At 33.4% G+C, this 27,696-nt stretch overlaps 3 protein-coding genes across 10 annotated transcripts; 2 read left to right on the forward strand and 1 right to left on the reverse strand.

The window, feature by feature from the left end:
• Positions 1-938: 938 nt before the first annotated feature.
• On the forward strand, positions 939-4,476 carry LOC7479171 (uncharacterized). Of its 4 annotated transcripts, XR_002981821.2 has the most exons (4): positions 939-2,104; positions 3,646-3,739; positions 3,863-4,044; positions 4,248-4,476. XR_002981821.2 is itself a non-coding variant. In XM_024601068.2 (3 exons), exons 1-3 carry the CDS (start codon positions 3,700-3,702, stop codon positions 4,347-4,349), a joined length of 324 nt encoding a protein of 107 aa, XP_024456836.1. In that variant the 5' UTR covers positions 3,650-3,699; the 3' UTR covers positions 4,350-4,476. The 4 variants fall into 4 exon arrangements, 2 of the variants coding, with proteins under 2 accessions (XP_002306281.2, XP_024456836.1); XR_002981820.2 differs by having other exon boundaries at positions 3,646-4,044; XM_024601068.2 differs by lacking the exon at positions 939-2,104 and having other exon boundaries at positions 3,650-3,739.
• A 1,256-nt stretch (positions 4,477-5,732) lies between these two features.
• LOC7455177 (uncharacterized) lies at positions 5,733-12,244 on the reverse strand. Of its 4 annotated transcripts, none has more exons than XM_024601563.2 (4): positions 11,977-12,244; positions 10,043-11,206; positions 7,153-7,240; positions 5,733-6,091 (listed from the first exon to the last, which is right to left on the reverse strand). In XM_024601563.2, exons 2-4 carry the CDS (start codon positions 10,955-10,957, stop codon positions 5,991-5,993), a joined length of 1,104 nt encoding a protein of 367 aa, XP_024457331.1. In that variant the 5' UTR covers positions 10,958-11,206; positions 11,977-12,244; the 3' UTR covers positions 5,733-5,990. The 4 variants fall into 4 exon arrangements, with proteins under 4 accessions (XP_024457331.1, XP_002307061.3, XP_052308993.1 ...); XM_002307025.4 differs by having other exon boundaries at positions 7,153-7,227; positions 11,977-12,243; XM_052453033.1 differs by having other exon boundaries at positions 7,153-7,227; positions 12,123-12,225.
• A 5,769-nt stretch (positions 12,245-18,013) lies between these two features.
• LOC7479172 (nitrate regulatory gene2 protein) lies at positions 18,014-24,894 on the forward strand. 2 transcript variants are annotated; one of them, XM_052452805.1, is made up of 5 exons: positions 18,014-18,175; positions 19,509-20,453; positions 20,711-20,925; positions 22,222-22,445; positions 22,729-24,894. In XM_052452805.1, the coding sequence occupies exons 2-5, from the start codon at positions 19,565-19,567 to the stop codon at positions 23,411-23,413; spliced, it is 2,013 nt and encodes a 670-aa protein (XP_052308765.1). In that variant the 5' UTR covers positions 18,014-18,175; positions 19,509-19,564; the 3' UTR covers positions 23,414-24,894. The 2 variants fall into 2 exon arrangements, with proteins under 2 accessions (XP_052308765.1, XP_002306282.4); XM_002306246.4 differs by lacking the exon at positions 18,014-18,175 and having other exon boundaries at positions 19,063-20,453.
• Positions 24,895-27,696: the final 2,802 nt, after the last annotated feature.

Below are 27,696 nucleotides of genomic sequence, written 5' to 3' on the forward strand. Positions count from 1 at the left end.
TACGAGTTAATTAATTAATTTTAATAATCTTTTTTTTTTTTTTTTGTCAAGGTGATTGATAATTTATAGCATACCCATGTGAGTTCTCTTTAGTGGGAATAGTGCAAGCAGGGAGGATTAGTAAAACCTAAAAAATCAAATAGATCCTCCATTGGCAGACCAATTCATGTACAGTAAATTACAAAAAATTATACCTCATTATATTAATTTTGCCGCCTATCAAATAATCCCAGCTCCGTACTATATATCAAAATAACTTTCATCTGATGCAAGCACAGCACCCCGGTAGCCCACCCTAGAAAGAGCAAATTGTTTAAAATAGGAAAAGGCGAATTATGGCAGAAAATCACTGTAGAAACAATCTGAGAAGCTCTTTTAATTTGTTCAAAAGATAGATAGTATGCTTGTCTTGTGTCTTTCATACAACAATGAGGTGGGTGGTTCAACTCCTTGTTAAAATGCCTCCATATCCATATGCTCTTCACTCAATTTGATGCTATAATGCTGGGATTAAACCAGTAATCTTGTGCAGTATGCAGTTATAGTCTTTTTTTTAGCAGATATTAGAATAAAATTTTATTCATTGGGCATGCATCACCCAAGTGAATAGCCCAACAGCAAGACCATGGGAGGGGTGAAATGGAAGTTTAAAAATACGAGAAATCAATTCCCTGCACGTTGCTTAGGCCACTGGGCTCCAACTCCATGTTTGATAAGTTGATAACTAGGAATTGACAACAGATCTTCACATGTGAGAGCTTTTATTATATTTACTATTTATTGGATAACAAATAGATATTTATATGTATTTATTTGTACTATGATTCCAGTTAAATTTTCATATTGATAACTTAACCTGGAAAGGATGATGCTTCAATAACATTGCAAAGACCACCTTACCATATATTGCTTTGGCTGGGGAAAATAGTTATTTATATATCTTTCTCAATGATTTCCTCTGGAGAAGAACCAATTCCAAGTCAAAAAAATCACTCGGATGGATGAACGGAATTTGGATGGTTTAACTTGTAGTCAAAATGACGACGGGCCCATTGTGTACTCTTTTTGGACAGAAGACCGAGAAGACACACCACCCTTCACTGTGAGAAGATGCTTTAACACAAGTGGTCAGTTAAGGTAAGGCAAGGTAAGAGAAGAATGAAAGCAAAGCAAAGCAAAGCAAAGATGCTCCCACTAAAGCTGGTACGCTCTCTGGTCTTAGGAGAAACCATCAACAACCCTCCTCCTCTCCTTTCCCACCATCACCATCACAAAGATATCAACACCAGCTACACCCACACCAGCAGCGACAATAATACAGACACAACAAAAACGAGAGCCAAGACGAAGACGAAGACGAAGACGAAGACAAAGACCCCACTACTTCTGTTCTTGCCAAATAAAGAACTTGTTACAGATACATACAGACTAACCAAGATTGCAAGAGACATGGGCATGGACTTATATCCAACACCATCTCTTTCTCACATTATTTTCTCATACCCATCATCATGTACATCACCATCGACATCGACATCAACTCCATGTACATCATCAGTATCGTTATCATGGACATCAACATCATCTTTGTTGCATTTACCAAACAATGCCATTCCTTTACCATTCCCTTCACTTTACTCTTCTTCTTTAACCCATCTTCGCTCATTTGTTTCACTCTCAAAAGGGTTGTTCAAGCTTGCGTTTATCAACTCAAAACACACCAATAAAGTTATGGGTGGATATGAAAGCGACAGTCTTTATGATAGTAACTGGGATTGTTGTTCATTTTCTTTGTTTTGGAGGTTAACTGGTGATAGAATTGATTCCATGGATAAATTTTCAAGGGCTTTAGCTGGTGTTGGATGGACTCTTTTCAAGACCAAGGAAAATAACACACCAAGTGATGGAATTGGAGGCAGCAAGATGGTGTATTTGTTTAGGAAAGTGGACTCAAAGCCTGTTTATGTGGTGTCACGAGGAAATGGCGGGGAGTGTAGGATAAGGGAATTGAGGTTGCCTGCTTTGGATTTTAGAAATACTCCTTTGAGGATCTTGCATTACATACTTCTCATGACTGATGATATCTTCTACCTTTCATAACCGGGTATGTTCTTACCTTATTATTTGGACTCGTTTTCTTTTTAATTTACTCTTTTTAAATTGGACTCGTTTTCTTTTTAATTTTCTCTTTTCTTTGTGTATATTGTCTGCTGCGTGCTAATTGTTAAGGGGGTTTTATGTTATGTTATGGGTTGGTGGAGATTTTTGGGTAAATCTATTTTATATTGATTTTCTTGAAATTTAAATGTGTGTCGAATGGAAAATGATGATCTTGATTTTAGGATTGTTAATCTAACAGGTTTTACAAATTTGACTACTTTTAATGAAATTTGCTTTGGACTAGATTGTGTTTTAGGCCAGGGAGAATGTGACATTATACCTAGGCATGGAATAGCAGGAATGCTGAATCAATTGTGTTGGAGTAGTATCTTCCAAAATGAGTGCTTAGAAAGACATTTTATTCATGTATACTTCGCTCATTGAAGCCATTGAATGAGCTCTAGACATGTCATTGGATTAGTACTCACAGCCTAAATGGGTGTCTCAAATTCAAAGTTCAAACCGAGACATGGGAAATTTATCAATTTAGTTGGGCGGGGGAAAACGGAAAACGTAAACTAAATCTTGATCCCAAATTGTTGGCGTCGGCTATATGAATCTATTTACAGTATCTTGTCCAATATAGGTTCAGATTCTCCTCGAATTTTGTTGGTGCTGCATCATTTTAGATGATGGCAGCTATCCTGTCGTGTCTGACCGAACTGAAATGGAATTTTTTTATTTTTTCTTAACACGAGTAAAAGTGGGATTGGAATAGGCGACGAGAAGGGACTGAGTTTTTACTTATTCGGAGGTTTGGTATACAGAGGACAAGGTTGGCTTGTTATTATTAGATGTGTGAATTTAATTCTGCAGGAATTTTGAAGCATCCACTCACTCTTGTGATTGATGCTAGTACCCTTTTGGGACAGATGGATGTACATGATAGAAACATTATAAGCATGAACGTGGCTGTACTTGAATGCTTGAAGCCAAAAGGAAACTTGATGAGTTCTGAAGTTATCATTCATAATATTTAGAAAGTAATAATCAGTTTCTTAGACCATGGTTGATGCCAGTAGGAAACAATAAATCAAAGATGCTAGGCTTTATGGAATGTTATTCTGAAATTCTCATTACTAGTTCTTTTTATAGCTCTGAAAATGAGGAAATTTTAGCAGTTACCAGGAAAAGAAAAGGGATTCTGATGCCATTTGTTCCGTGACATATATTAGAATCCAGAGAGAAGCATCTTTCTTCAGGGCTTATCATAAATTTATTTGGGGAAGTTAGTATGAAGCAGGTTCAGTATCTGGTATATTTTAACTTTGTTAAGCAATTGCAAGTAAACTGTAAACACTTGATTATCCCCAAAACAAGTGCTCACAGCTATGGTCTTCCTAGTTACAACTGTGAGAGTTAGACAACCCCTGGCTCGTTTGCTAGTGTGCTTGATGTTATAAGAAAACTAAAGAGTGTCCATAATGGAGTGGATGAAATTGTTCCCTGGAGAAAAACATCTGTTGATATGTCATTTATTTGCAGACAAGGAGGGTGTGTCATCAGGAGAAGTGTTCCTCGGAATAATGGAAGAGAAGAATGGTGTGGTTCTTGTTGGTAACAATCAAACAACACAAGGGTAGGGTGTGGGTTGGCAAATTGTTGATTCAAGATAAAATCATAATATGGAAGGGTTGCCTGATCCTTTTACGCTACTACTTCCCTGTGTTTCTCATATTAATACTATTTCTAGTTTTTATAGACAATAATAAAGAATCAATCGACGTGAAGATTGAAAATGACGAGCTTTTTCATCGATACCTTGTATGCGGAGCCATGAACTTTGGTGTGGGTTTTATGTCTACTTGCAGTCTGATTGATTCAGTGATTTGCATAAAGAGCTTTTCATTGAAGCCACAATGTTATAGTACTGCTAATAATCAGGTAGTCATCACGTAAAGAGCTTCTAGCTTGATGTCTCCATTCTTGGCTTTGCATGTCATGTATATGTAAATCAATCTGTCATGGAACTGGAATCTCAGGTGGCCCTTTCATGCAAACATATTGCTTGAGTTTGTGTTTATCTCTTGTGGTAAATTGTATGCTGACATTGAAGATTGATGACTGAATGACTACGCATGTTACAGGTGGTGGACAGGGTGGAGAGAGAGGGAGCCTGTAATGGAGTCATAAATTGCATGAAGGGATGGAGGCTATTTGTTCATAGGACTTTGAAGTACAATAACTAACAAAATCTCCTACTTTTTTTTATTTTTGTGCCACAGTTTATTATGATGGAAAAAACTACTGCACTTGACAGGAAAAAAGAAAAAAAATATTGCCTTATTATTATTATTATTACTGCTAATTTCACCATGTCATGATGTTGTCATGATGTTTGTCGATCATGGAGATATGTGCTGGATCATTTGTTAAATATTGTTTTTTTAAGTATTTATTATTTAAAAATGTATTAAAATAATATTTTTAATTTTTTTAACATTAGCCTATCAAAAGAATTTAAGAACATTAAAAAAATAATTTAAAACAAATTAAAAAAAAGCTATTCAATCCATCACTTAACACTTTCTTTTAAAGCGTGATTTGCCCTTAAATTGTTAGGGCTATGGCAAAACAAGATCTTAACTACTAATTTAATAAGCAAATTAAGCTATGTAATAAAGAATAATGGACAAATTTTGATAATTATAATTTTTTATTGTGGTAATAATTATTTTTTAAAATATTTTTTTTTTGAAAATATATTAAAATAATATATTTTTATTTTTTTAAATTTATTTTACACAGAATGCTATAAACAACATTGTTTTGAAATAATTTAAAATATTTTATTGATAAAATAATTAGAGTTTTTGTTTTATATATATAAAAATAAAAGGCAATTCAGCCTTGTCTGTCTGTCTCTAAAAAATGATGTTGAAATGATGTTGTCTGTCTCTAAAAAATTAAAACGATATGTTGATAAGTATTATTTTTTTCTTAATTATTTTGGTTTGTAAAAAAAAAAGGAGTAAAATATGTCATTAAACCGACAATTTTGGTTCCAAATAATTCCATCACTTTTATTTCATTAGGAATCAAATAAAAGTCTTGGAGGTCGAGGTCTCCTCAATACTTCCACAGGTAGTTTACAAGGACACCAGAAGGCCACAAGGGAAATAAGGGCATTGGCAGAAAAGCTCTTGCCTCCTGTCATGGCTTACTATCACTAATAACCAGTGCTGTGAGATAAAATTACCAGTTACATTTTTGTAAATGGAATTTACTCATCTGATAGCAATCAAACTAAAACATGCTTTTGCTTTGGATAGATATCATGGCACTAGCTATTGTTTTTGTGTTTAATTAAAGTTAAATATCCATCTCAACAAAAGAACAAAACACTCAATTGTGACAATCAAGTGGGGATTACTAGAGGTCTACTGCACATAAATTCTGGACACAAACCGCCTGAGTACCAAACACAGTTTGCAAATCCATTTGAGAGATTAAAACATCATCCATGAAAGGCTGAAGTTGAGGAAGCTGAATCTCGGGTCAAATAAATCTTTGTCCTCAAATCCCATGATGTAAAGATTTCTCAGAACAAGTTTTAACAACCAATAAACAAATGAAAACAATCAGATAAAAATCATTTTACTCTAAAATGGCAGTTCCTGCTAAAAGCATTCTATCCCGAGCAATGGTCTTGTCTATTCACATGAATTACAGAACAAATGCATCATAATGAAGTTCTTCAAAGCCGCTGATCAAATTTTACCATTTGGTGAAACCAAATATAAAAGAGTGGAAAAAAAAAAGAAACGAAAGGGGGGAAGAAAGAAGTTTACATGCATTTATGATCTCCGAGAAACTATGTAGTATGAGCATCATGTGTCCGTGACGCCCATATACCAAACACAAGAAACCAGAAGACAAATAAGATAGCCCAGTAGCGAGCAGGTCCATATTTGATTCTGGTGAGCACAATCTGCAAGTTGTAAAAGCATAAACATCAGCCCAGTTTCATTTATGTATCAGAATTCAGAACCAACATGCACCAAATTTCCTTCAATGTTTTGCTTTACACAATTCTAAATTTTGCAAAATTTGTTTCTGTAAGAGATTCAAAAAAATCAAAGAAATGGAAAATGAGCACAGATTTTAATGAGCACAAGCAAATTAAGTCAGCTCTCCTGCTATGCAAATCACGTGTTGGCACTACGATCAGTAATATTCCCAACATTGCCATACACCAAGCATTTACGCAGCCTTGACATTCAATCACTGCCGAAAACATGCTACAAAACCTAATTTCTTAAAATGGTTTCCTATTGTTCAAAAAAGAAAAACCTCATTACTTGCAGGCAGAGAATTCCAGAGAATTTAAATTTCAAGCTAATGTTTTGTTCTAAACCATCACAAAGAAGGAAGAAGGGAATTATAGCCTCACAACGGGCATAAAGCTGCTGGAATTCTCTATATTTATAATTGGACAGAAACTAACAATTTGTATATCTTTCTGTTAGACTTCTTCTAAATACACCCTTCAGTACTTTGACTCTAAAATACACAACAAAGGCCACAAGTTATGACCATTAAAGAACATACCATAAACGAGAAACCAGGACCAGCTTTTACTTTTCAGAATGTACAGAAATTTCCCCAAAATTATAAAAACACAGAAGCAGCAACCGATTGATCTAAATAAAGATATATTAGGACAAAAAAGACTACAATGTTCCAATGGTGCAACTTCGAAAATCAGAAATCTACATTTACTTTTCCTCGAATCATTTGCCAGCACCACTTCATCAACCAAATTAAGATTTCACTCAGCCAGGTGTATCAACACTATCTATCGAAATAGTTATATTGAACAGAAGAGCACCATTCTATAATCACAGGTTTCTGTGGAAACCTGAGGATCATGATACCTACCGTCTACCAAGGTACTTAGGTCACAACACAAATATGCATATGCATCCATAGATCAAAAGCAGTTATGCTGAAATACAGAGTCAGAAAGACTAAGAGAAAGAAGTTACTTACAAAGCGAAAGAAGATCACAACTGTTAGAGCACAAATGCCTCCAAGGAGAATATGAAGACCACTTTTGGCAGTTTTCTGGAGACAAGAGCTGAATAAGTTGCATAATAAAACACAGAATTCAGGTAGCTAAAGTCATTAGCATTCTTTTGCAACCAACTAGCATGGAATAACATGCAGAGGCATACATAAAAGAATCCGGAGCAACAAACAAATTAGACAATAAAATATCTCCAAAATGCTAAGTGAATCATCTGTGCACCTAACTACCAATTCCTCTCAAATGAATAATAGTAAGAATAGAAGATTTGCACCATCACTTTGTTTTTTTCTTTATATATATAATTTAACAGTTTTAGGGAGGACGAGTTTGGACTGACTACCTCCCTTTCAAAGAAGAGTTATGCTACCAATTTGGATATGCCTTAACCATTGGAATTTCATATGGTGTATGTGAATGATGACAATGTTTCACAGCATACATCCTTCGCAAAACTTCCTATAGCAAAGCTCAAGTTATTGTGATTCATTTAATAGCTAGACAAGAAAGAGAAATAAGCAATAAGGACTAAAGATGGGAGAGAATTGGCAGCAGGTCAATGCTCAAACAAGGATCTCCAAAGCTCTTCTATTAATTAGTATCAAAGTTACTTCTGTCAGTAATTTCATCTCTTTGATAGAGTTCACTTTCGCCCAAAGTGCTACATCAGAATTTCATCAGTCTTAACACCAGCAAAAATAAATAAATATTGTATAAAAGGCTCCAGCATGATTTTCTGGATTTCATTTTCATAGCATCAAAGAGAAAGCTTGGAGCTATATTCTACTTTACTATATAGTGCAGCATGCAAAACTAACTAAAAATTCCTAGCCTGCAAAATCCAAGCAATAATCTTTCAAAAATGAACGTGTGTGTGTGTGTGTGTGTGTGTGTGTGTGTGTGTGTGTGTAAGTGAGCAGGGGGTTGGCACTAATAGAATGAGCAGGCATAGTAAATAGCAAACCATGAAAATGTTTAAAAGTACAGCTCCAGATGAACCAAGAATCATTACACCAAACAGGTTCAGAGTGCATCAAGAAATAATCCGTCCTCTTATAATGTCCGAGAGTGCCATTTTGCTCACAAGCACCAAATATGACACAAAGTGTCAGTTGGCTAAAGAAGCCAATTATTCCAACTACCAGCATCCATGCCAGCCAGACAACAGCACAACTGATTTGAAAAGATCCAACACACCTTGAATAGGAAACACAAAGCACCAAATCCAAAGTAGCTAGACAATAAATGCATTCAAAAATTCACCAACACTCCACCCCATTTACTGATAGCAAGAATGGTTTTCCTATTCATTCATCCATAAGAAGCCAAATCCTCTAACCAGTTGCAGTCCTAAAGAAAGAAGCTATACTTAGGAAGCCCAAGGGCACCAGATATCCTTCAAAGGATAATCTGTCCCCAAAAGCACTCAAAAACTCAGCGTTAGTAGCATGCCCCTAAAGCCTAAAGTGCATCTTCTCTATGCCCTTCCATCTGACCCTAGCCCATTAAAACAGTTCGGAAGGTTCACTATTAATCCAGATCCCTTGTTTTCATGGTGTCATCCCCCCCACCATCCAGCAACCACCTATGATTAACTTTGATAAATCTCAAATTCTAGGGAATACCACCATCAACACTTGTTGTGTGTCATTGATCAGTTCACAAACATTATGCCAAATAGGCAATGCAGTTGAGAACATTCCCAACCTTCCAACTAAAGAATTTATATAAGCATAGAAGACTGACCAGCATAAAAATATTCACCTTGTGAAGCATCAGAACTCAGAAGCATGGCACAACTGACATCACAAATAGAATTATAAACCAAATAGAAACAAGACAAAAAGTTAACTCCACACAGTTACGAGTACACATATCAAAACCTTCTAAGGGATTCTGACCAAGCAAAAGTTATATAAAAAAATTACAAAAAGTCTCCATGATGACAGAATTATAACTGATTAAAGCTCAGGTCTCAAAGACTCAGGTTTCCCCAAAAAAAAAACATAACTTCTGAGAACAACAAGATCAAAGGGTTGGCTAGACAGACAAACTAATGTTCAAGCCTCATACAGCATAACCAAGTGAATTGAGGAGATACATGTGTGTGAACATGTATGTAGATAAATTGCAAAGACACACATGCACAAATGCATGTACAAGAATGGAAACTAAAAACTCATATGTAATAATTTATCCTCGGACATTCTTGGTTTTATTCTTTTTGATGTGAAGTCAAAATCACAGTAGCCAAAGCAGTCAAAGACTCCAAGTTCAGAAAAACATTAGAAGATGTATCTGCCATTGTCAGTCATCACACAACAGGAGGTGGCTAAAAGAACTCTTAACACGTTCTAGTTATGACACTCAGGATGTCAGACATTGAAAGGGTGGTCTTTATATGGATTATGGGCTAATCCACCCAGTACCTCAAACTTTGGGTTGTAGAACTCCAAATGTGGTCTAAAGGTCTGGTTCAAGGTGCGACCAGACTCCATGTGTCTAATTTGTTTTGTTTGGGCCACCTAGAAGGCCATTAGACTTGTTTCTATTGGAAACAGAGTTTTATACATGCACAGCCAAACAACATGCAACAATACAAGAAAACATGTTAATTTGGTTTATTCAATAATTAATGTGTTTCACTGTGATGTGCTTGCTACTTTATCACTTGCCATGTTGGTATAGTATTGGCATAGACACTCATGAAATTTTCTTGTTTGTAGAAACAGTGGCACATAAGATGACCCAGTAACAATATATGTTCAACTGGAATTGCAACTTGGGAAAATAGCAAAACAATTCCATGCATACGTATCTTAGTTTACTCCAATTAGGTTGAACTCACCATACCTTTCCAACACGGGGAGCAATAAGCCATGCTAGAGTAACAGTGAGTAGCCCTGTTGCAAGCAAAATCCCTGTACCTTCCACAGCCCATTTAGTTGCACGATTATCAGCAGGGACAATATCTTCTGTGACAGTATTCAGGGGTTGTTCAGAAACAACCTGTGAAACTGCAGCAGAATTATTATTATAATTATTGGTGTTATTATTGTGGGGACAAAACCACAACGAAATTTCACTTAGCCGTTGCCTTCTAACAGCAGCAACAGCATCAGGATCAACACCTGCACTGGCATGCACCTGAGCAGGATTAGGGTCTCCAGTGGCAGTCCTTTCCCTCAATGCTTCATAATCCTTCAAAGCAACCATAACCTTTTTAAAGTCTGAAGTCCTGATATTTATTGCAACATGTCCACAGATTTCACAGACAGTGGATCCATGATTGACAAACCACTTGAGAGCACATGCATAGTGTACCAGGGCAAGATCACTTTTGCAAGAGCAGCCAAGTTCAATTAACAAGTCTTGTTGGTGGCATGAACCCAATTCTAAATCTGTATCTGTATTACAAATGAAAACCTCCCCTTCAGGGCTAAAGAACTCAACCAGCCCCGATTCTCTTCCAGTATTTTTGCTATGGAACCGATCAGCTTCAGCATTCAAGGGGACTTCTTTGCTTTCAGGTTTTACTGCACCACTACTTTTGCGTGCTTCTTGCAATGGAGGGACAATGCCCAAAAACCCCAAAGCAACATCTCCCCTTTTGTCAGATTCAGCACATTGGCACACACGACAAGTTGCTATACCTGCATCTAGACTGCAACGTGAGCCAGTCCCTAAATCTTCACTCTCACTAGGTGAGTGACCATCATTCCTGACTCCACTGCTGATTGGTTGTGATACATTTTCCTTACTCATCATGTTAACTTGAGGCTTGCATTTAAAACAACTTCATAGTTTGGACTGTTGTATTAATTTACATTTACTCATGTCCATAGCCAACTTCTCCATTGCAAATTTAAATTGAAGACAACACAGTCTTTTAGCATAATCTTAAGGCAATGGACTGTGTTGTGAGATGCAACCCTTTCCACATGTATAGGCATAGAGAATGCCTTCCTATCTCTTTACCACCATGCTCCCAATTCAGCCATAGTGTATTACTGGAAACTGCAAAATAATTCTGATCAGAATAGAGACATGATAAAATCTTCATGACACAATCATTATGCATCAATGAGGGAAAACAACAGTGAAGAGCAAATGAATAAGACAAGGCATTTGGCAGATCGAGTAGTAGAACAGAACAAAGAATTACAAGAATACAAATAACATGACAGGAGTTTACGCATAACACAAGCTAAAAGCGGTTCTTTCACGGACAAAACAAAAAGAAAAAAGACCTTCACAGCTCCCTGATGCATGTGAATGGGCGATGAAGTACAGTGAGACAAGAAGAATTTTACCACGTGCTGGTTTTGGGATATCCAAGATCTGAATACTATAAACACAAGCAAACAAGAAATAATCTTTCTCCTCTTGATTGTCACTAAAAAATCTAGCTTCCTACCTAGACCAATTCTTACACTTCCACGAGAATTAACACCAATAACAACGTAAAATTTCAGGCAATTCACGCATTCAACAATCCAAGTAAGCAGATCAATGATGGATTCATGAAAAATGAAGAACTGAACTGGCCAGGATAAAAGAAATACTAGATTTCCAAATGGGAAAAATTGAGATAGACACGTTCAGTTCAGAAATGGAAAAACAACCCAATAACCGTTAATAAACTCAAGCATTCGATATCAACCCATAATTCTACATAGCCAAACCACAAAATCCAAGCGTGAACCGGATAAGCTAAGTTGATGAATTCATAACTTAACACATGAAAAAGTGGCCAAGAAGCAAAGAACTTAAAAGAACAAAAGTACCTTTTTCTTGATTTTGGCTTAAAGGGAAGTGAGTAGTAGTAAGACAAGAATGGCATCAGGTGCAACTCCAAATGGATCGATGGATCTTTGATTTACAATTTGGCAAGCATTGTAAGTGGAGGAGCGTCTGGAAGTTAAAAACTCACTTCTGATCTCCGTCTCTGTGACTGTGGCTTGCTTTATGCTGGAGAGTTGGTAGAGGATGTCACCACGGATTCTCTGTGCCTGTCTTCCACTCGTCTTAACCCTTTTCACGCGTTCTAGAATTATCCTTGTAAGCAAATTCTTTTTATTATTATTTTAAAAGTATTTAAAAAAAATTAAAGAAAAATATTATATTTTTATATTAGTAGCAACGGTCACTATAATACTAAACTGACTTTAAGGATAAATTATACTTTAGTCCCTATTTTAAAAAACAATTATATATTAGTCCTTCCAATTGTGAAGCCTCTAGCTTGGTCTTACTGACTTTTGTTGACTGTTGTCCTTTCAAAAACTCGATTGGTTGATTGGTTTCTTCTAAACTCTCACTGTGTACTTTATTCTCTAAGGATTTAAATTGTTGAATGGTACATTCGGGGTTAAGAAAAATCAAAAGTATTTTTAAGAAAATAAATGGTCAGCAAGAGTTAAGAGAATAAGATATTTTCAGGACTGTAAAAAAAAAAAAAAATTATTTATTACATAGGAGTAAGAGAATTCCGATGATGAAAGTGCTACGAAGAAACTCTTAAGTTGAAAAGGTGATTTGAAAAAAAAAATAAAAAAAAAAAAAAATATCCCGGATTGTTTTTTAAACTCGAGTGTGAGATTTAAATTTCAGAGATGAAATTTTCTAATTGGAGAGGAGAAAAATGTAAAAACCTGGTTATAGTCTAACCTAACCAAAAAGAAAACAAAATAAAATAATAATAATAATAATAAGATAAAGTAAATAATTAAGTATTTGAGAGGGATGAAATTAAACAAAAGAAAAGTGATAAAGCATAAATTTATTAAAAAGAAAAGGATGGGGGTGATTTTGAAAAAGGCTAAACGAAGGGGTTAATGTATAAAATTTAAAAGATTGGACTTTATAAATACCCAATTTTTCTTCTCTTAGCCGATGGCTAGAAACCAAAAGAGAGGGGGGAATTTATGTGATTTTTCCACTTGTTTTCTTACTAATTGCATACAAAAATAGAGAGAGAAGTGTAAAAAGATTTATTAAAACTAGTTAAGCAATTAAGGAATGTGAATTGATGCCTGAGGTTGTTTTGAAGAAAGAGATTCAAAGCTAGGATTAAAGGAAAAGAGAGTAAAAGAGAATTTGAATATCTCTTGTATCTATCTTTTGAATTTTTATCCAAGTAAGTTAAAGAATGTATTCCAAGTGATTAATTGTTATAATTGTGTGTTTTGATGAAGAAATTATATTGCCATGATTATGTGAAATTAAGGATTTAGGGTATTAATCTTTGAAATGATGCAAATTATGATTTAACCATGTTAGAAAGTATGAATTATAATTAGATAAGTATTTAATTGAAGAATGAAAGAAAAAAAACCTCCTCCCCTTTAAACTATTAGTTTGGGCCAAAACAAAATTAGGAAATTGAAGAATTTAATGGAATTGTCTGTAAATTGTTGGAAATCATAAGTTATAGATGTTAATGGAAAGAATGAATAAGAATTTTGCTAAAAAAATAATAATAATATCAAGCCTATTCAAGAAATGTGTATATAGTATTAAGTCATGCCGATTCAAAATGAAACCGATGAGATAGAGGTGGACCTTTAAGTTGAAAAGAATGTAGAATGTATGACACAACAAAAATTGATGAAATGAGATTTTTATCATTTAGTTATAAATGATAAATGACATGTTGAATTGTTTGTTGTTGCAGAATAGGTCTCAGGACCGAATCAACAGCAGGGGGGCTCCTTCACGCTCACAAACACTAAGTAGATGTTAAACACCTCGTAATAAGTTATTTATTTATTTATTTAATATTTTATGATAAATTCCCTTTTAATTTGTAATTCGTGTGAAAATTATGAAATAAAAGAAAGGAAAATAATGCTCTGTTGAATGGGCGAGTTACCAGATTATTTCCTGGTTAATGAAAATAACATCCTATTTAAATGGATGTATTGGAAGATTTTTTTCTTCTTTCCCGAATATCATAAATAATATACTGAAAAATAGATGACTTGAGAAAGTATGGAGAAGTTGCTAGTTCTGGAGCGGCATAATGATATTTAAAATTGATTTAATGTGTCTATTATAAGTATTTCATTTAATGAGTCAGTGAATATATTATTGGGTTGAATTTAAATGATATTTATTTTATTTGTTATCATAAAAGTATAAATTTTATTTTTATATAATTTCTATATTTTATATAATTATATTGCTAGTACATCGCATCCTCGAGTTAGAAATTAGATGTTTAGATGGAAATTATTTGCTTAAAGTCAAGTTTTGTTATTGGAAGCAATAATATTTTGTTATTATATTATCTATATAATAAAGATTCTAAATGTTTAAATTATCATTTGTCACTGATTAATTAAGTATAATATTCTTGTTATATTAGCATATAGTTTCTTAGAGGTATTTAATTTTACAAGCTATGCAAACTTTCGATTATATTAGCATATAGTTTCTTAGAAGTATAATTATCCTTTTTTACGTGCAATACATGCATATCACTTTGTGATGTGCTGATGTGGGAAAGAAGTCTAAGATAATTGGACCGTAATTATTGATGTGAATTGTGTCAGGAAATTTTTTTAATAACCTAACCTTAACTAGACTTTAGATTAACATGTCAACGAGCCAATTTACTAAGAGTGGTTTAAGTTTAATAACCATGATCCTTTATGAATTCCATAAATCAGCAAAAAAAAATCAGATTTTGCTTTGTATTTTTACAATTTGTAATCAATTTTGACTAACTGACTTAAATTGTAAGATGATATCATATATAGAATATTAGTACATTTATTAGCACTCCAGTACCCATAATTATATTGTTAAGAGAATAAAGATTTTTTTTTTGGCAATATTATTAAATCCAATCAAGCTGTTCGATCTTGAAACTTGTTAACCCGACTTCTTGTCTAGTTCAAGTTTCGAATTAAATTACATAGAAGCTGACCCAAAATGAATCATTCAACTTAATGGGTTCAAAAACAACTTAGATTCCTAGTAAGAACATAAAATAACTTTTAAAAAACTTAAAGATAATAATTTTTTTTAATATTGAGATAATGTTAGATTAGATCGACCTCAGTCACCATACGATCTGAGTCATGGGCTTCAATGAGTATAATAACTTTGTTGTTTTTGTAAATTATTTTTATTTTATTTTATGATAAAAATAATGCTTTCAAAATCAAGCATCAACCCTAAAAAAAAATATTTATTTGAGATCATGATAACCCTATAGAAAATAAACAAAAATAAACCATAAATTTTATTTTACAACCAATCCAATTTTGAAGCAGAGTGAAATATAAAAAACAATTAGAAAAAATAAAAGACCAAAAACTTAAAAAAAATATTAGGTTTGATAGGTAAACTCGTCAAACCTTTGAATTGAGTAACCTGGATCAATACATCAAACCCAAAAATCGGGTAATGAACTCCATTGCGATTGATAACTTGTTTTTTTTTAAATTATTGTTTATTTAACTATATTATAACACAAATAGATGATCACATATTCGAGCAGCAAATCAATATCGAGACTTCTTTTTAAAATTATGATAATCTCATAAAAAAATAAAATAAATAAAATTATAAAACTCAATTTTCAATCAATTTAATATTAAAAAATAAAATAAATAATAATAATTTTTTTAAGTTAAATTTTTCAAATCCATCAACAGACACGTGAACTTTCTAGAATTTAAATTTGCATATTATAGGTTTTCTTCCATTTTTATTTTCAAGAAAACAATATTCCTGTATGTAAAAGGGAGTCCCAAAGATATATTAATTAATTAATAGAAATGGATCGAAACAATTTTGAGTTTTTGACCTCCAAGAACAGCCCATCATATATACAGATAATGTTTGCCATGTACAGCAATGATGAACTAATTAAGATATTTTTTTTATGAAATTATTTGGTGTATCTTTAAATAATATAAAAATTAATTTTTGCCCAGCTATTCTAATGAAATTTTTTTGTTACACTAACAGAAATAAGATAAACTTGTTTAAATCCGGAGTTAATTTGGATTAATATAAAAATAAAAAATTATTATTATAATTTTAAAATTTAGTTATGAATCGATTCAAGATAAGACCTGGTTACGGATTGACTATTGACCTGAGTCAACGTAAAGATACAAATAGTTAATATCATTATTTTAAAATTCAACTCGGGGGTCAACCGGGGTAAGGCCCGAGTCACAGATCGGGTTATCTATTGACCCAGTCAACATAATGATAAAAATAATTATCATTATAGTTTTAACACCCCGTCTAGGATTGGCCTGGAGTCAAGCCCGGGTCACGAGCCAGGTTGACCATTGATCTAGATTAACATAAAGATAAAAGTATTTATTATCATAGTTTTAAAATTCAACTCGGGAGTCGACTGAGGTTAGGTCTAGGTCATGGATCAAGTTGACCATTAACTCGGATTAACATAAGAATAAAAGTATATATTATCATAATTTTAAAACTTGACTCGGGGTCAGGTCCGAGTCACGAATCAGGTTGATCATTGACTCGGGTCAACGTAAAGATAAAACTGATTATTATCATAGTTTTAAAACTCGACTTGGAGTCAACCCGGGGCCAGGCCCAGGTCACAGGTCAGGTTGACCATTGACCCGGGTCAATATAAGAATAAAAATAGTTATTATTATAGTTTTAAAACTCTACTCAAGGGGTTGACCCGATGTCAAACTCGGGTCATGGACCGGGTTGTTCATTGACTCGAGTTAATGTAAGGATAAAAATAAAAATTATTATAGTTTAAAAATTCAACTAAGAGATCGACTCAGGATAAGGCTTAAGTCATTGATCAAGATGGTTAACCTGAGCTAACCCAAAGTAATGTAAAAATAAAAATTATTATGATCATAGTTTTAAAAACTGACTCGAGATAAAGCCCGAGTCATAGGTCTGGAGGGTTAGCACCCAAATTAAAAATAAAAATTAAAACAACCTTGTTTTGACCCATACATACATACATACATATATATATATATATATATACATATATATATATATATATACATATATATATATATATATAATTGATTTTTTATCTATATTTTATCTTTTATCTTGGGTTGTCAAGGTTGCAAGTTGACCTAAGTTTTTTAACTGGGTCAAGTCAGATCAATCTTTTCTATATTTTGAGGGTGTTTGGAAGTGTGAAGACGATTGTATTTTCAAAGTGATTTTTGCTTGGAAAAATATCAAAATAATATTTTTTTTTATTTTTAAAAATTTATTTTTGATAATAACATATTAAAACGATCCAAAAATACTAAAAAAATTAATTTAATTAAAAGAAATCAAATTTTGACAAAAAAAAAAAAAACAGGTTGGAACTCACTCTCAAACATCCTCTTTGTTCTTAAACTTGGACTGTTCTAGACCTCGGGCCAGTCGAGTCTCGTCTAGTGTCCACTAAATACAAAATAAAACAAATTATCCAGTCAAATCTAAAATACACCGAACACAAAACAAAATAATTATTTATCCAGTATTATCTAGTCAAATTTAATCAAGACCAATTAATATTATCCAATTTATAAAATAGCACCTCACAGGCCAAGGTTTCATGAACAACACAAAATGAACTCATAAGTTTGTTAGAAATTGTGATAGCAATTGTGATTTAAAGTATTTTTTTGTTTAAAAATATATTAAAATAATTTTTTTTATTTATTAAAAATTATTTTTGATATCAGCATATTAAAATGATTTAAAAAATAAAAAAATAATGTTTTAAAAAAATAAAAATTTTAAAAAACACTGTTTCTACTCGGTTCCAAACAGGGACTAATGGACCAAAAGCTCAAATTTGGTACAGGTGAGGGATGAACGAGTTGACTCAGTTTTGAGTTGGGCCTTTAGTTTTTAATTTTCGAAGAAGATGACCTCCTGGGGTCGACAACTCTTTGCTGGTTCTCACAGCAAGGACAAGTTTGTCCTCGTTAATACTGATGGGATGGGAATAGAAGAGTAAGTGACCCATTTTCTAATTTTCTGATTTCTGATCTGGGCTGGCTTCTTTTTTTCATTTTTACTAATATCTAGTGATTTCACATTCTGGGTTTTTTTAATCTCTTTCAGCTGGGTAATGCTTGCTGTTAGAAGGAACTTGTAGGTGCTGATTTGCTTATTGTTGGGCTTTAAAATTTCATTCTCACGGTGTTTAACTGGTGTTTATAATTGGTGCCGGAAGAAAAGGAACAAACATTTAAAGGGTGTAGGCATTTGTTGTTAATAAAACTGGATTTTCTTATTCAAAATTTAAAAGATGGTCCAGAGAGAGTACATTAATTTGAGAGGAAAAGGTTTATTGAAATTTGTTCTTGGATATTTTAAGAATTTGAAGAAGCTACTCTTGTGGTAATTGGCATGATCCAACACCCGTTGGGCCTCCCAATGAAGAAGAAGAGAAAAACTTCAAAGGGGAAAGCAAGATGAGAGTCTAATAGAAAGGTCCAATCCAATGTAAATCAAGAAGGGAAAAAAAAATTATGCAAAACAAGAGATGGGTTCTTATAAAAATCATTCAACATCGAAAATATGCTCCAGCTAGAAAAATTGGCAATCAAGAAACATATTAATGATGGGCCAGTTTGCAAACTCTTTACCTTTTTTATGGGTTTCTTTGTTTCCGATTTTGTGTTTATATGTTTCCTATTTTGCATAGGAATAGCTCTTACTTCTCAAATATAAAATCTTTTATCATAATTTTCGTATCACTACAAATCCGCAAATACATAGCAGTTGCATTTACTCACCTTCCTGATTTCACACGGATTCCCTTCTTAAAACATATATAAATAAATATTATTAATTACTGCGCTTCCAACGGATTTCCTTTTTTTCTGATTGTTGAGTTGGGATTCCTTTCAGTGTTGAGATTGCTAAATTGGGTTTCTCTCATAAGTCTAAAGAAAAAAAAACTTTTTAGGATTTCGTGTCTCTCAAGTTTTGCTGTGTTGTGGGTTTAAGGTTAAGAATTTAGGGTTTTTATTGTGTTTTGAGGATATGGGTGTTGGAATGTCTAAGGTGGATAGGTTAGAGCTGGTGAGTCTTTGTAAAGAAAGGAAGGAATTGATTAAGGCTGCTGTTGATTGTCGTTATGAATTAATTTCAGCTCACATTATGTATGTGCAATCTTTTTTAGACATGGGAAATGCGCTTCATCGATTTTTAGAGGAAGATTTAGAGATTATTTCTGATTTCTCTTGTGATTGCTCTGATGAGGATTCGCATTTGAAATTTTCTTCCTCAGGTTTGGAGTCAGTAACTGATTCTGTTAATGAACACTTGCATTTTTCAGGAGAGTCTTCTGGGTCAGAGAAAGATTTTCAAGCAGGGGCGAATTCAAGTGGACATATGGGAAATATGTCTTCTAGTGTTCCTGCTGATTCCAGACATAGATACCCTGATCTTGACAATGACGATGTATATGTTCCAATTGTTGATATGAGGTATCCTCAAGAAAACAAAAAAGTTCCTTTGGATGCTACAATGGATACTACGAAAAACAATGTCACATATGCTCCTAATGGAAATTGGGAATCTGCTAAAAATCCAATGGACTTTCCGTATTATTATGAGTTTTGGTCCCCTCCTGTCCATGCTGCTAATCCTGAAGAAGAGAGCGCTCCTGCTGCCACCTCTTCTCCTGAACCTGCAGGTTTTGCTTGGAGATTCAATCCATTTAACACCGAGGTTGACGATGTCTATCATTACTATAATTACTATTCTCAGGAGAATATAATTGGTGACAGAGCTGAGAGTGATGATTCTGAAGTAAGAAAAACCAGGGAGAAAGAGGGGATCCCTGATTTGGAAGATGATACTGATCAAAGTATATTAAGGAAAAAAAGATACAAGAAGAAATCATCAGAGAAAGATACAAGTGGAGACACCGGTGCTGACCCAAAGAATTATGATCACGTACAGTCAGAACAAGAAAAGGAATCTAAAAACACGCCTGACACTGTTGAAGAAAATGCCATGGCATGTTCCATCTCCCGTGGATTGATCAAAATAGAACAAGAGAAAGCAATGGAGGAAGGTGAGAGTTCAGAGGAGGCCCGGTCATTCACCTGCAATGGTGAATGTCCCGAAACAGATATCCATAGTCCATGGGGTCTTCAGCAAGCAGTAAATGAAATCAAGAATGCATTTGAGACTTCTTTCAACTATGGACAAGAGGTTTCCATATTGCTTGAGGCAGGCAAGCTGCCTTATCAGACTACGGGTGCCAAATTTAAAGGTATGAGTTGTTACATTAGTTAGTCTTTTCATTTGTTCAGAATAATCCTGCATCAACTTTTGTCAAATTGACCAGATACCATTCCTATCAACTGTTTTACATGAATTTTCATAGGTCCTGTGTTGGTTTCCTTTGATATGGACATGTTGTGCTGTTCAATTTTTCAACGAAATTTGTCTCTTGATTTTGTTTGATTAAGTTAATTTCTGAAAGAAAAAGAAGCTTGACCTGTTTTATGATCACTTGTTGCCTTGCAGTATTTGCCTCTCGGCTTGTAAGTTTGGCAGTTCCTTTTGCAATGTCTTCACAGCACCCAGCTTTTGTTCACTCAAGTAGATCTGCTGCCAAGAAAATGAAGTCAGCCAAAGTTGTGTGTGAAAATTATAAGGATGTTGATAGAAAATCCGATCACCTGTCATCCACTTTGGAGAAGCTGCATGTATGGGAGAAGAAAATCTACGAGGAGGTTAAGGTATGGCATCTAAATTCTTCATAATTGGAAGTTTACAAGGAAAAATGAATATTTTTTTTTTCATTTGCTTGCAAAATATGAAAGCCAGTGTTTCTATAGGCCTAAGATAAGAACATCCTTAAACATTCACAAGTTTCGTACTCACTTCACCAATGCATTAGTACAGTATGAAAGTGTCCTGTCTGCAGGAAATGGCTCACTTAATCATACAAAGAAAAGCTAAGATTTATTTGACAAAAAATGTTATTCTTCGATGATGCTTCTGTCTTTATTTATTTCAGCCAGTGTATTTTCCTTGTTTATGGTTCTGATCCCTTAGTTTTTGGTCGATTTGTGTCAGTGAATTTGTGTCACCAACCAAATTATGCACAATGCATGAGTTCTGAATATATATATTTACTGAATTTCTACTTCATACACAAATATGTGATATTAACTTTTTGTTTCTTGGGTCATGTTTATCTACTGTGCAGTGTGAAATTAATGCAATTTCCTTATGAGATTTTGATCCTCCTGCATGTGGATATCCTTAGTTGTAAGTGTCTATGGGGTGGGGTGGTGGAAGATTCACCATTAGCAAATACTTATTTCCATTTCGTTTTTTGGAAGTTTGAAATAGTTTTGGATTCTCAGGGGAAAAAAAGAGGCAAGTTCTAAATAGTTTGACTAGGCATTTGTTTTGGCCCATGGGACTAGCTCTACTTCTACTGTTTTCTGATTCAAAATATCCATCTTATGTGCTGTTTTGTTGCTTTTATGAAAGGCTATTTAGGACTCGGCCAAAGTATGAAGTATTCTCACAACATGGAAGTCAGGCATGAGTTGTTCCTTCATTCTTAACGTTATTGTTTACTGTTCTGTTTCTAGATGTCACTTACAATGGCTTGTGTAATGCTATGGTGGACATGAGTGCATTAGAAATCAAGTAAATAGCTTTTGAAACATTGTAAATGCTATATAAAACCATGAAAATGATGTATGCATTGAAGAACATGTTCCTATCCTGCTTTGTGCCTTGTCAAATAATGTAATAGAATGTTTGTATTCTACATCACTACAATCATGTAAACTCAACAGACTATAAGTTTTATTATTCTTACAAAATTTTAGGGTCCCTGATGAATAGTTAGGATATTTCTGTTTATTATGCTTTGCACTGCATTTTTTCATATACTTCCACTCGTTGACAATTTTTGGTCGAAATATCTGAAAAATAGTCTGAAATCATATTGTTATTTTTGAAGTGGTTATGGCTGGGATTGAATCTAATTTGTTTACCTGTTTCACTGATGTCAGCTTGAGGAAAAACTCCGTGTTTCTTATGATAAAGAGTGGAGGAGGCTAAAAAGGCTAGATGATAGAGGTGCCGAGTCCAGTCAGATTGATAGGACACAAGCTTCTGTCAAAAGTCTGCTTTCAAAAATTAAAGTTCCTGTCAGTGCAATTGAGGCAATATCGATCAGGATTCACAAAATAAGAGATGAAGAGCTGCAAGCCCAAGTGAATGAATTGATTATCGGGTATTTCACTTTCTTTTCTGCTACAATCACGCTAATCATAGCATTAGGTGAAATTTTATTGATGGCCTGATGAGTGTTGTCATTTTAGACTTCTGAGGATGAAGTACTGACAGGGATTGCAAAGATTGTAATGAAATGAAAAAACAATTTCTTTCTAAATGGCTTTATTTAACGAGGCATGGACTGTCTTTAAATGCAGCTCAGATCATAAAATGATTTCTCAGTTTAATACGGTTTGCTTTATATACCTTTGTGACTCATAATATAATGAATTTCTGTGCAGATTGTCAAGAATGTGGAAGCTCATAATCAAGTGCCACAAAAAGCAATTACAAGCTATTAAAAATGCTGAAACATATGTGCATATAGCTGGGATGCACACCCGCAAAGGTTCACGCTTAAAGGCTACTAAAAACCTAGAGAAAGAAACTTGGAAATGGGCTGCACGCTTTAGTCACTATATTAAAACCCAGAAAGCTTTTGTGTCATTGTTGAACAATTGGCTTCTGGGGTACATATCTGAGGAGTTGAAAACTCTAGATGAAGCTGATCGATTGTCTCCAAACCGGATAGGAGCTCCTGCCATTTTCATTGTTTGTAATGATTGGCACAACGCAATTCAGGATATTTCAGAAGATGGAGTGTACAAGGCCATTCATGGTTTTGCCTCGAGCTTACACCATTTACAGGAGAAGCGAGAAGAAGAACACCGACAGAGAATTAAAACTGAACAACTTTTGAAGGATTTAGAGGATCAATTTGAGAAAGATGTTATAGTCGCGATGCAGGAGATGTTAGATGAACAAAAAGCGACACATCAAGAAGCTATTAAACTAGCCAATGATGCTGCCTCAGATTGCTTGAGAATTAGTCTGCCTCCTGTTTTTGAGACTTTAGAGAGCTTCTGTCTGGAGAATTTGAAAGCTTATGAGAAAATCAGAATACCAAATGCAAGTACAAGCAGATAATGAGGTGAATTACTTAGCTTATTATTATTATTATTATTATTATTCTTTGAATGTACAGATTGGATTGGTCTATGCAAAAAAGAAATCAAACGAAAAAAATAGTGGTTCCTGGGTATAACCAGTTAGCAATTTCACTACTTGTATGTACAAACCAGAATTTTGGGGAGTTATACCTAGTTTAAATGGGTAAACGGATTGCTATATTCAGATATATACAAGATGTTGAAAAAAAAATCAAAATCTACTTGAAGTTCTAACATCTGTGGATGTCTCTGAATAGAAATGATAGATGTTGACAGTGAACTTCATTGATCTTTGATAAAAGCATTTCAAAATGGAATGTTGGTAAACCATGGTCAATGGAATACGTAGTTGAGATGTCTCTTTATTTTCTCTTGTATTGATATATTCTATTGAACGTATTGCTAGTTCAGAACACAGCAAAGGGCAGTGATTACAGCCACTAAGTTAATGATTCCTAGCATCCATCGTTCTGTAGAGGTTTCACATAAGTTGGGTTCAAAACCAAGTTTCGTATGACTTGAATGATAGGATTAGATTGAATATTCAAGCATTTCTGTTTATCAAACCATTGGAAACGAGTATTTTTGTGCAGCATCAAATTTTAGTGGTTATTGTATGTTAGTCTGGTATTGCCTCCTTACATCACGTTGAGGTTGTCATGGAATATTAGAGGAGCATGCATGTGATGTATGAGTGGTTAGAGGAGGACCATTAATAGGATTGATCTTCCATGTCAGAAAGTTGTGGACAAGATTAAGCTTGTTCTGTGCTCCTATGGTGACACTTCTCCTGGGAAAGAGTTATGGTGATTCTTACTGTGCTTGTTGTGCTGGTGTTTCTGAAGATCCAATGGCTCCCACTTTGCTATTTGCTGCGACTTTGTCGTTTGATCGCTGCAGAAATTCAACTTCATGGTTTGGGCTTTTTCGATCAGATTTCGTTCCATTTTCTGATCAAGGGCAACGCTGCCACCTTATTCTGTTGGGTTTCCTCTGTTTTGTTGCCCTCCCCTAGCTTCGTCGGTGCACCTATATGACCTTCAATGGAAATTAATCCGAGTAATTGATTGAAAAAATCAAGAAAACAGGTGCAAGCTTTTTGTAAGCAAATAACATCTAGGATAGTATCTTATAATGATGTATCATCCTTCTCAGTGGTGGTTGCGGTGTGCTCTGTCGTCCTTCTTCTTGCCCCAGTCATGAAGCCTCGAATGCAACTCAGCAGCAGCAATCAAGAAATGAACGGCCTGGATTGGAGTCAAAATCTCAAGCACACCTTTAAGAGCTCTCAGCAGCAGATCAAATGCCAGTTGATGATCACATGAATCTGTTTCCAACTTCACGTGTCTCGTTGATCGGACGGTAAAAGGAATTCCCTGATTGCCTTTCGTTAATCGTATCAAGGAGCATCAATCAAGCTGTCATCCTCAGTCATGTGTTGCCTAGCCTACCATAGCTACCTAGGCTTGGGTTGTAGAACACATACCATATATAATTTACGGTATTTAAGATAAAGAGACCTTGGAGGTATACTGTCATTTCGCAAATGACCATACCAAAGTTAATTAAATTTTTTATTAAATTAATATAATTTAAATTATTTGATTAACATAGATGGAAGTAAAATCAATTAGTTGACAATCCAATTAAAATTATTATGTATTTACATGTTTAAAATTTTTGGATAGTTTCAGGAAAAAAATATTGTTGATTTTTTTTAAAAAATAAAAATAATTTTCGGTATCTTAATTTTTTAATTTATGAAAATATCTATAAAAAAAATCAATAGCACGTCGCACATTATCGTTACTAGTTGTTTTAGCAGCAATTCAAATACACCTAAAACTATCCAACTGCCACCCATATAACACCAACCTAGTCTTGATTAAATAATACAGTTAAGTGTTGTTTTATGGTATAAATATTAAATCGATTTATTCATCACATTATTATCCTATATTTGGATTATTATTATTTTTTTTAAAAAAAGAAAATCTATAGTAAACATATCAGTTCCACGTTAATAATTCATCTAAAATCCAATATAAAAGAAATTGAAATGAAAATTGGCTTAGTAATATCAACTTTGAAAACTAAAAATAAAATCGTTCCTTTCATCTTAATTAAATAGATGGGGACATGCCCCCCAACCATAACATGTGATGAATGTAATGGTCCCAGACAAATCCGTAGTTAGAAAGACTTGGAGTTATTGTAATGATAGACGTTCTACAATAATAATAATAATAATAATAATAATAATGAAGAAGAAAAAGGTGGTTGTACTATGTTAGATGGTTGGGCCATCCCTTTTTTGTTTGAGTTTGGTAATGCGGTGTAAAATATTTATATTTTAAAAATATATTTTATTTATAATATATTAAATTTTTTTATTTTTTACATCAGCATATTAAAGGCACCCAAAACAGTAAAAAAAATATCAATTTAATGTCTTTTTAAGCTAGATGTATTTTAAAATGCACCCAAACACCATTTCAAACGTAAAAACAAACGGTATCTAAATGTATGTTTGTTTTTTGGATTCAACTTGTTTTTTAAAGTGTTTTTAAAATTATTTTTTACTTGAATAAACATAAAATTGATGCTTTTTTAAATGTTTTTAACATGATGGTGGTATTAAAAATAAAAAAGATTATTTTAATGAGTTTTTAATTAAAAAATAGTTTTATAAAAACATTCTTGGAAGGTGGGTTTTTTTTTTTTTTTTGGTGTAGATAGAAAGTTAAGGAAATTAAATCATCACTTCAACTACTTACCTATTTTTATTATTATTGTTATTATAATTTTTTAGTTGTTATTATTATTATTATTATTTTGTTGGTAAAAACATAATAAAAGGAAATCTAAGGTTTTCCAATTTTTAATTTTTTCGAGGTTCAGAAATTCCCACAAATGGATTTTGCTGATGGACCAAAAATTTCGGTAATTTTATCGACGTGGACACTCTTAAATGCAAAGGCCCATGGTTCTCAAATATACTTCAAATATACTTACTTAGGACTGTCTGTTTTGGACGCGACCAATTATATGATGTTTGGTTATAAAAAGAACACGTGATTTGGTTTCATGAGACCTATTAATAAATAAGGTTCAATCTCAGTTTATTTTAATTGAAGTAGTTTTTACATGCTTTCAGTAAATCACTCTCTTATACTTTCTTTTACTTGTTTCTTTTTTATTGTTGGTTTTTTTTAATTATTGATAAAATAAATAGACAGAAACAATTTTCAAAATTTTTTTTAGTTCAAAAAACAGCTGTATTAACAAAAGAATTATAAATTGTTTTTAAGAGTTTAGAGAGTTTGTATTTGTATAGGATTACATCAAGCGAGTTTGACTCCGGCAACAAAAAAAACTAATTTTATTTTTTGACAAATTTGAATGAATTTCTTGTTGAGATGTAGATTGCAAAGCTTGGATTGCAATTGCAAAATTAAAAATTACAATATGTTTTTTTTGTTATTTTATTATAACATCAATTTCAATCACTGTTTTAACTAAATATATTGAATATGTTTTTTGCTAGACAGAAATTTCAATCATAGTTTTAATCAAACATATATTTTAATCAAACAAATTCAATTAAAAGTGATTTTTTAAAATTTATTTTTTTAAACTATAACCACAAAAGCTATCACAATACCAAACATAAGAGTTTAATGATAATATTAAAGGTTTAAATTCTATGAAGAAATTAAAAAAAATAAAAGTTAAATTAAAAAAAAAAAAAACTTTACTATTCATTTAAACAATGAAACTCCACAAAACAGACAATCATCTAACGGTTAGATGGCTTTTTTTGCACTTCTAGCCATCATTGGTTTCCAAATGAATCCAGAGGGGCACTGCTCTTCATTAAACTCCCCAAGAGATTTTCTTCTGTTCTTTAAGTTTGCTGGATTCAGTTAGCTAAGTTAATCCAGTTTAATTTTCTTAAAAGATATCGTTTTGGTTTTTCTATACAAAAGCTATAAAACGACATTATTGTAGATAAATTTATAAAAATAAAATTCCTTAAATTTGACTTCCTTGTTTCTGCAGATGTTTTTCAGTGGTCATAGGAGGATGTTAGAACCATTGAAAAATACATAAAATAATTTGAAAAGTCACTTTCAACCTCGTTAACCAGCCATTGTCACCCCCTAATGACATCAATCTGCACAGCCTTTTCTTCTTCTTTTGTGTAAAAGGACAAGTGGGCTAGTATATCTACGTTTGAATTTCTTTCATTGCTTGACA

The sequence above is a fragment of the Populus trichocarpa genome, chromosome 5 (assembly GCF_000002775.5).
Source record: "Populus trichocarpa isolate Nisqually-1 chromosome 5, P.trichocarpa_v4.1, whole genome shotgun sequence".
Taxonomy (NCBI): Eukaryota; Viridiplantae; Streptophyta; class Magnoliopsida; order Malpighiales; family Salicaceae; genus Populus; species Populus trichocarpa.

What these genes read in the sequence shown, in the direction of transcription:
- LOC7479171 (XM_002306245.4), top strand. Translation starts at nt 1,159, where the DNA reads ATGAAAGCAAAGCAAAGCAAAGCAAAGATGCTCCCACTAAAGCTGGTA.
- LOC7455177 (XM_002307025.4), bottom strand. Translation starts at nt 10,957, where the DNA reads ATGATGAGTAAGGAAAATGTATCACAACCAATCAGCAGTGGAGTCAGG. An exon ending in TTGCTCCCCGTGTTGGAAAG is followed by an intron (nt 7,228 to 10,042) that starts GTATGGTGAGTT and finishes TCTTGTCTCCAG; the next exon opens with AAAACTGCCAAAAGTGGTCT. An exon ending in TTGTGATCTTCTTTCGCTTT is followed by an intron (nt 6,092 to 7,152) that starts GTAAGTAACTTC and finishes TACAACTTGCAG; the next exon opens with ATTGTGCTCACCAGAATCAA.
- LOC7479172 (XM_002306246.4), top strand. Translation starts at nt 19,214, where the DNA reads ATGGGTGTTGGAATGTCTAAGGTGGATAGGTTAGAGCTGGTGAGTCTT. An exon ending in TACGGGTGCCAAATTTAAAG is followed by an intron (nt 20,454 to 20,710) that starts GTATGAGTTGTT and finishes GTTGCCTTGCAG; the next exon opens with TATTTGCCTCTCGGCTTGTA. An exon ending in GTGAATGAATTGATTATCGG is followed by an intron (nt 22,446 to 22,728) that starts GTATTTCACTTT and finishes ATTTCTGTGCAG; the next exon opens with ATTGTCAAGAATGTGGAAGC.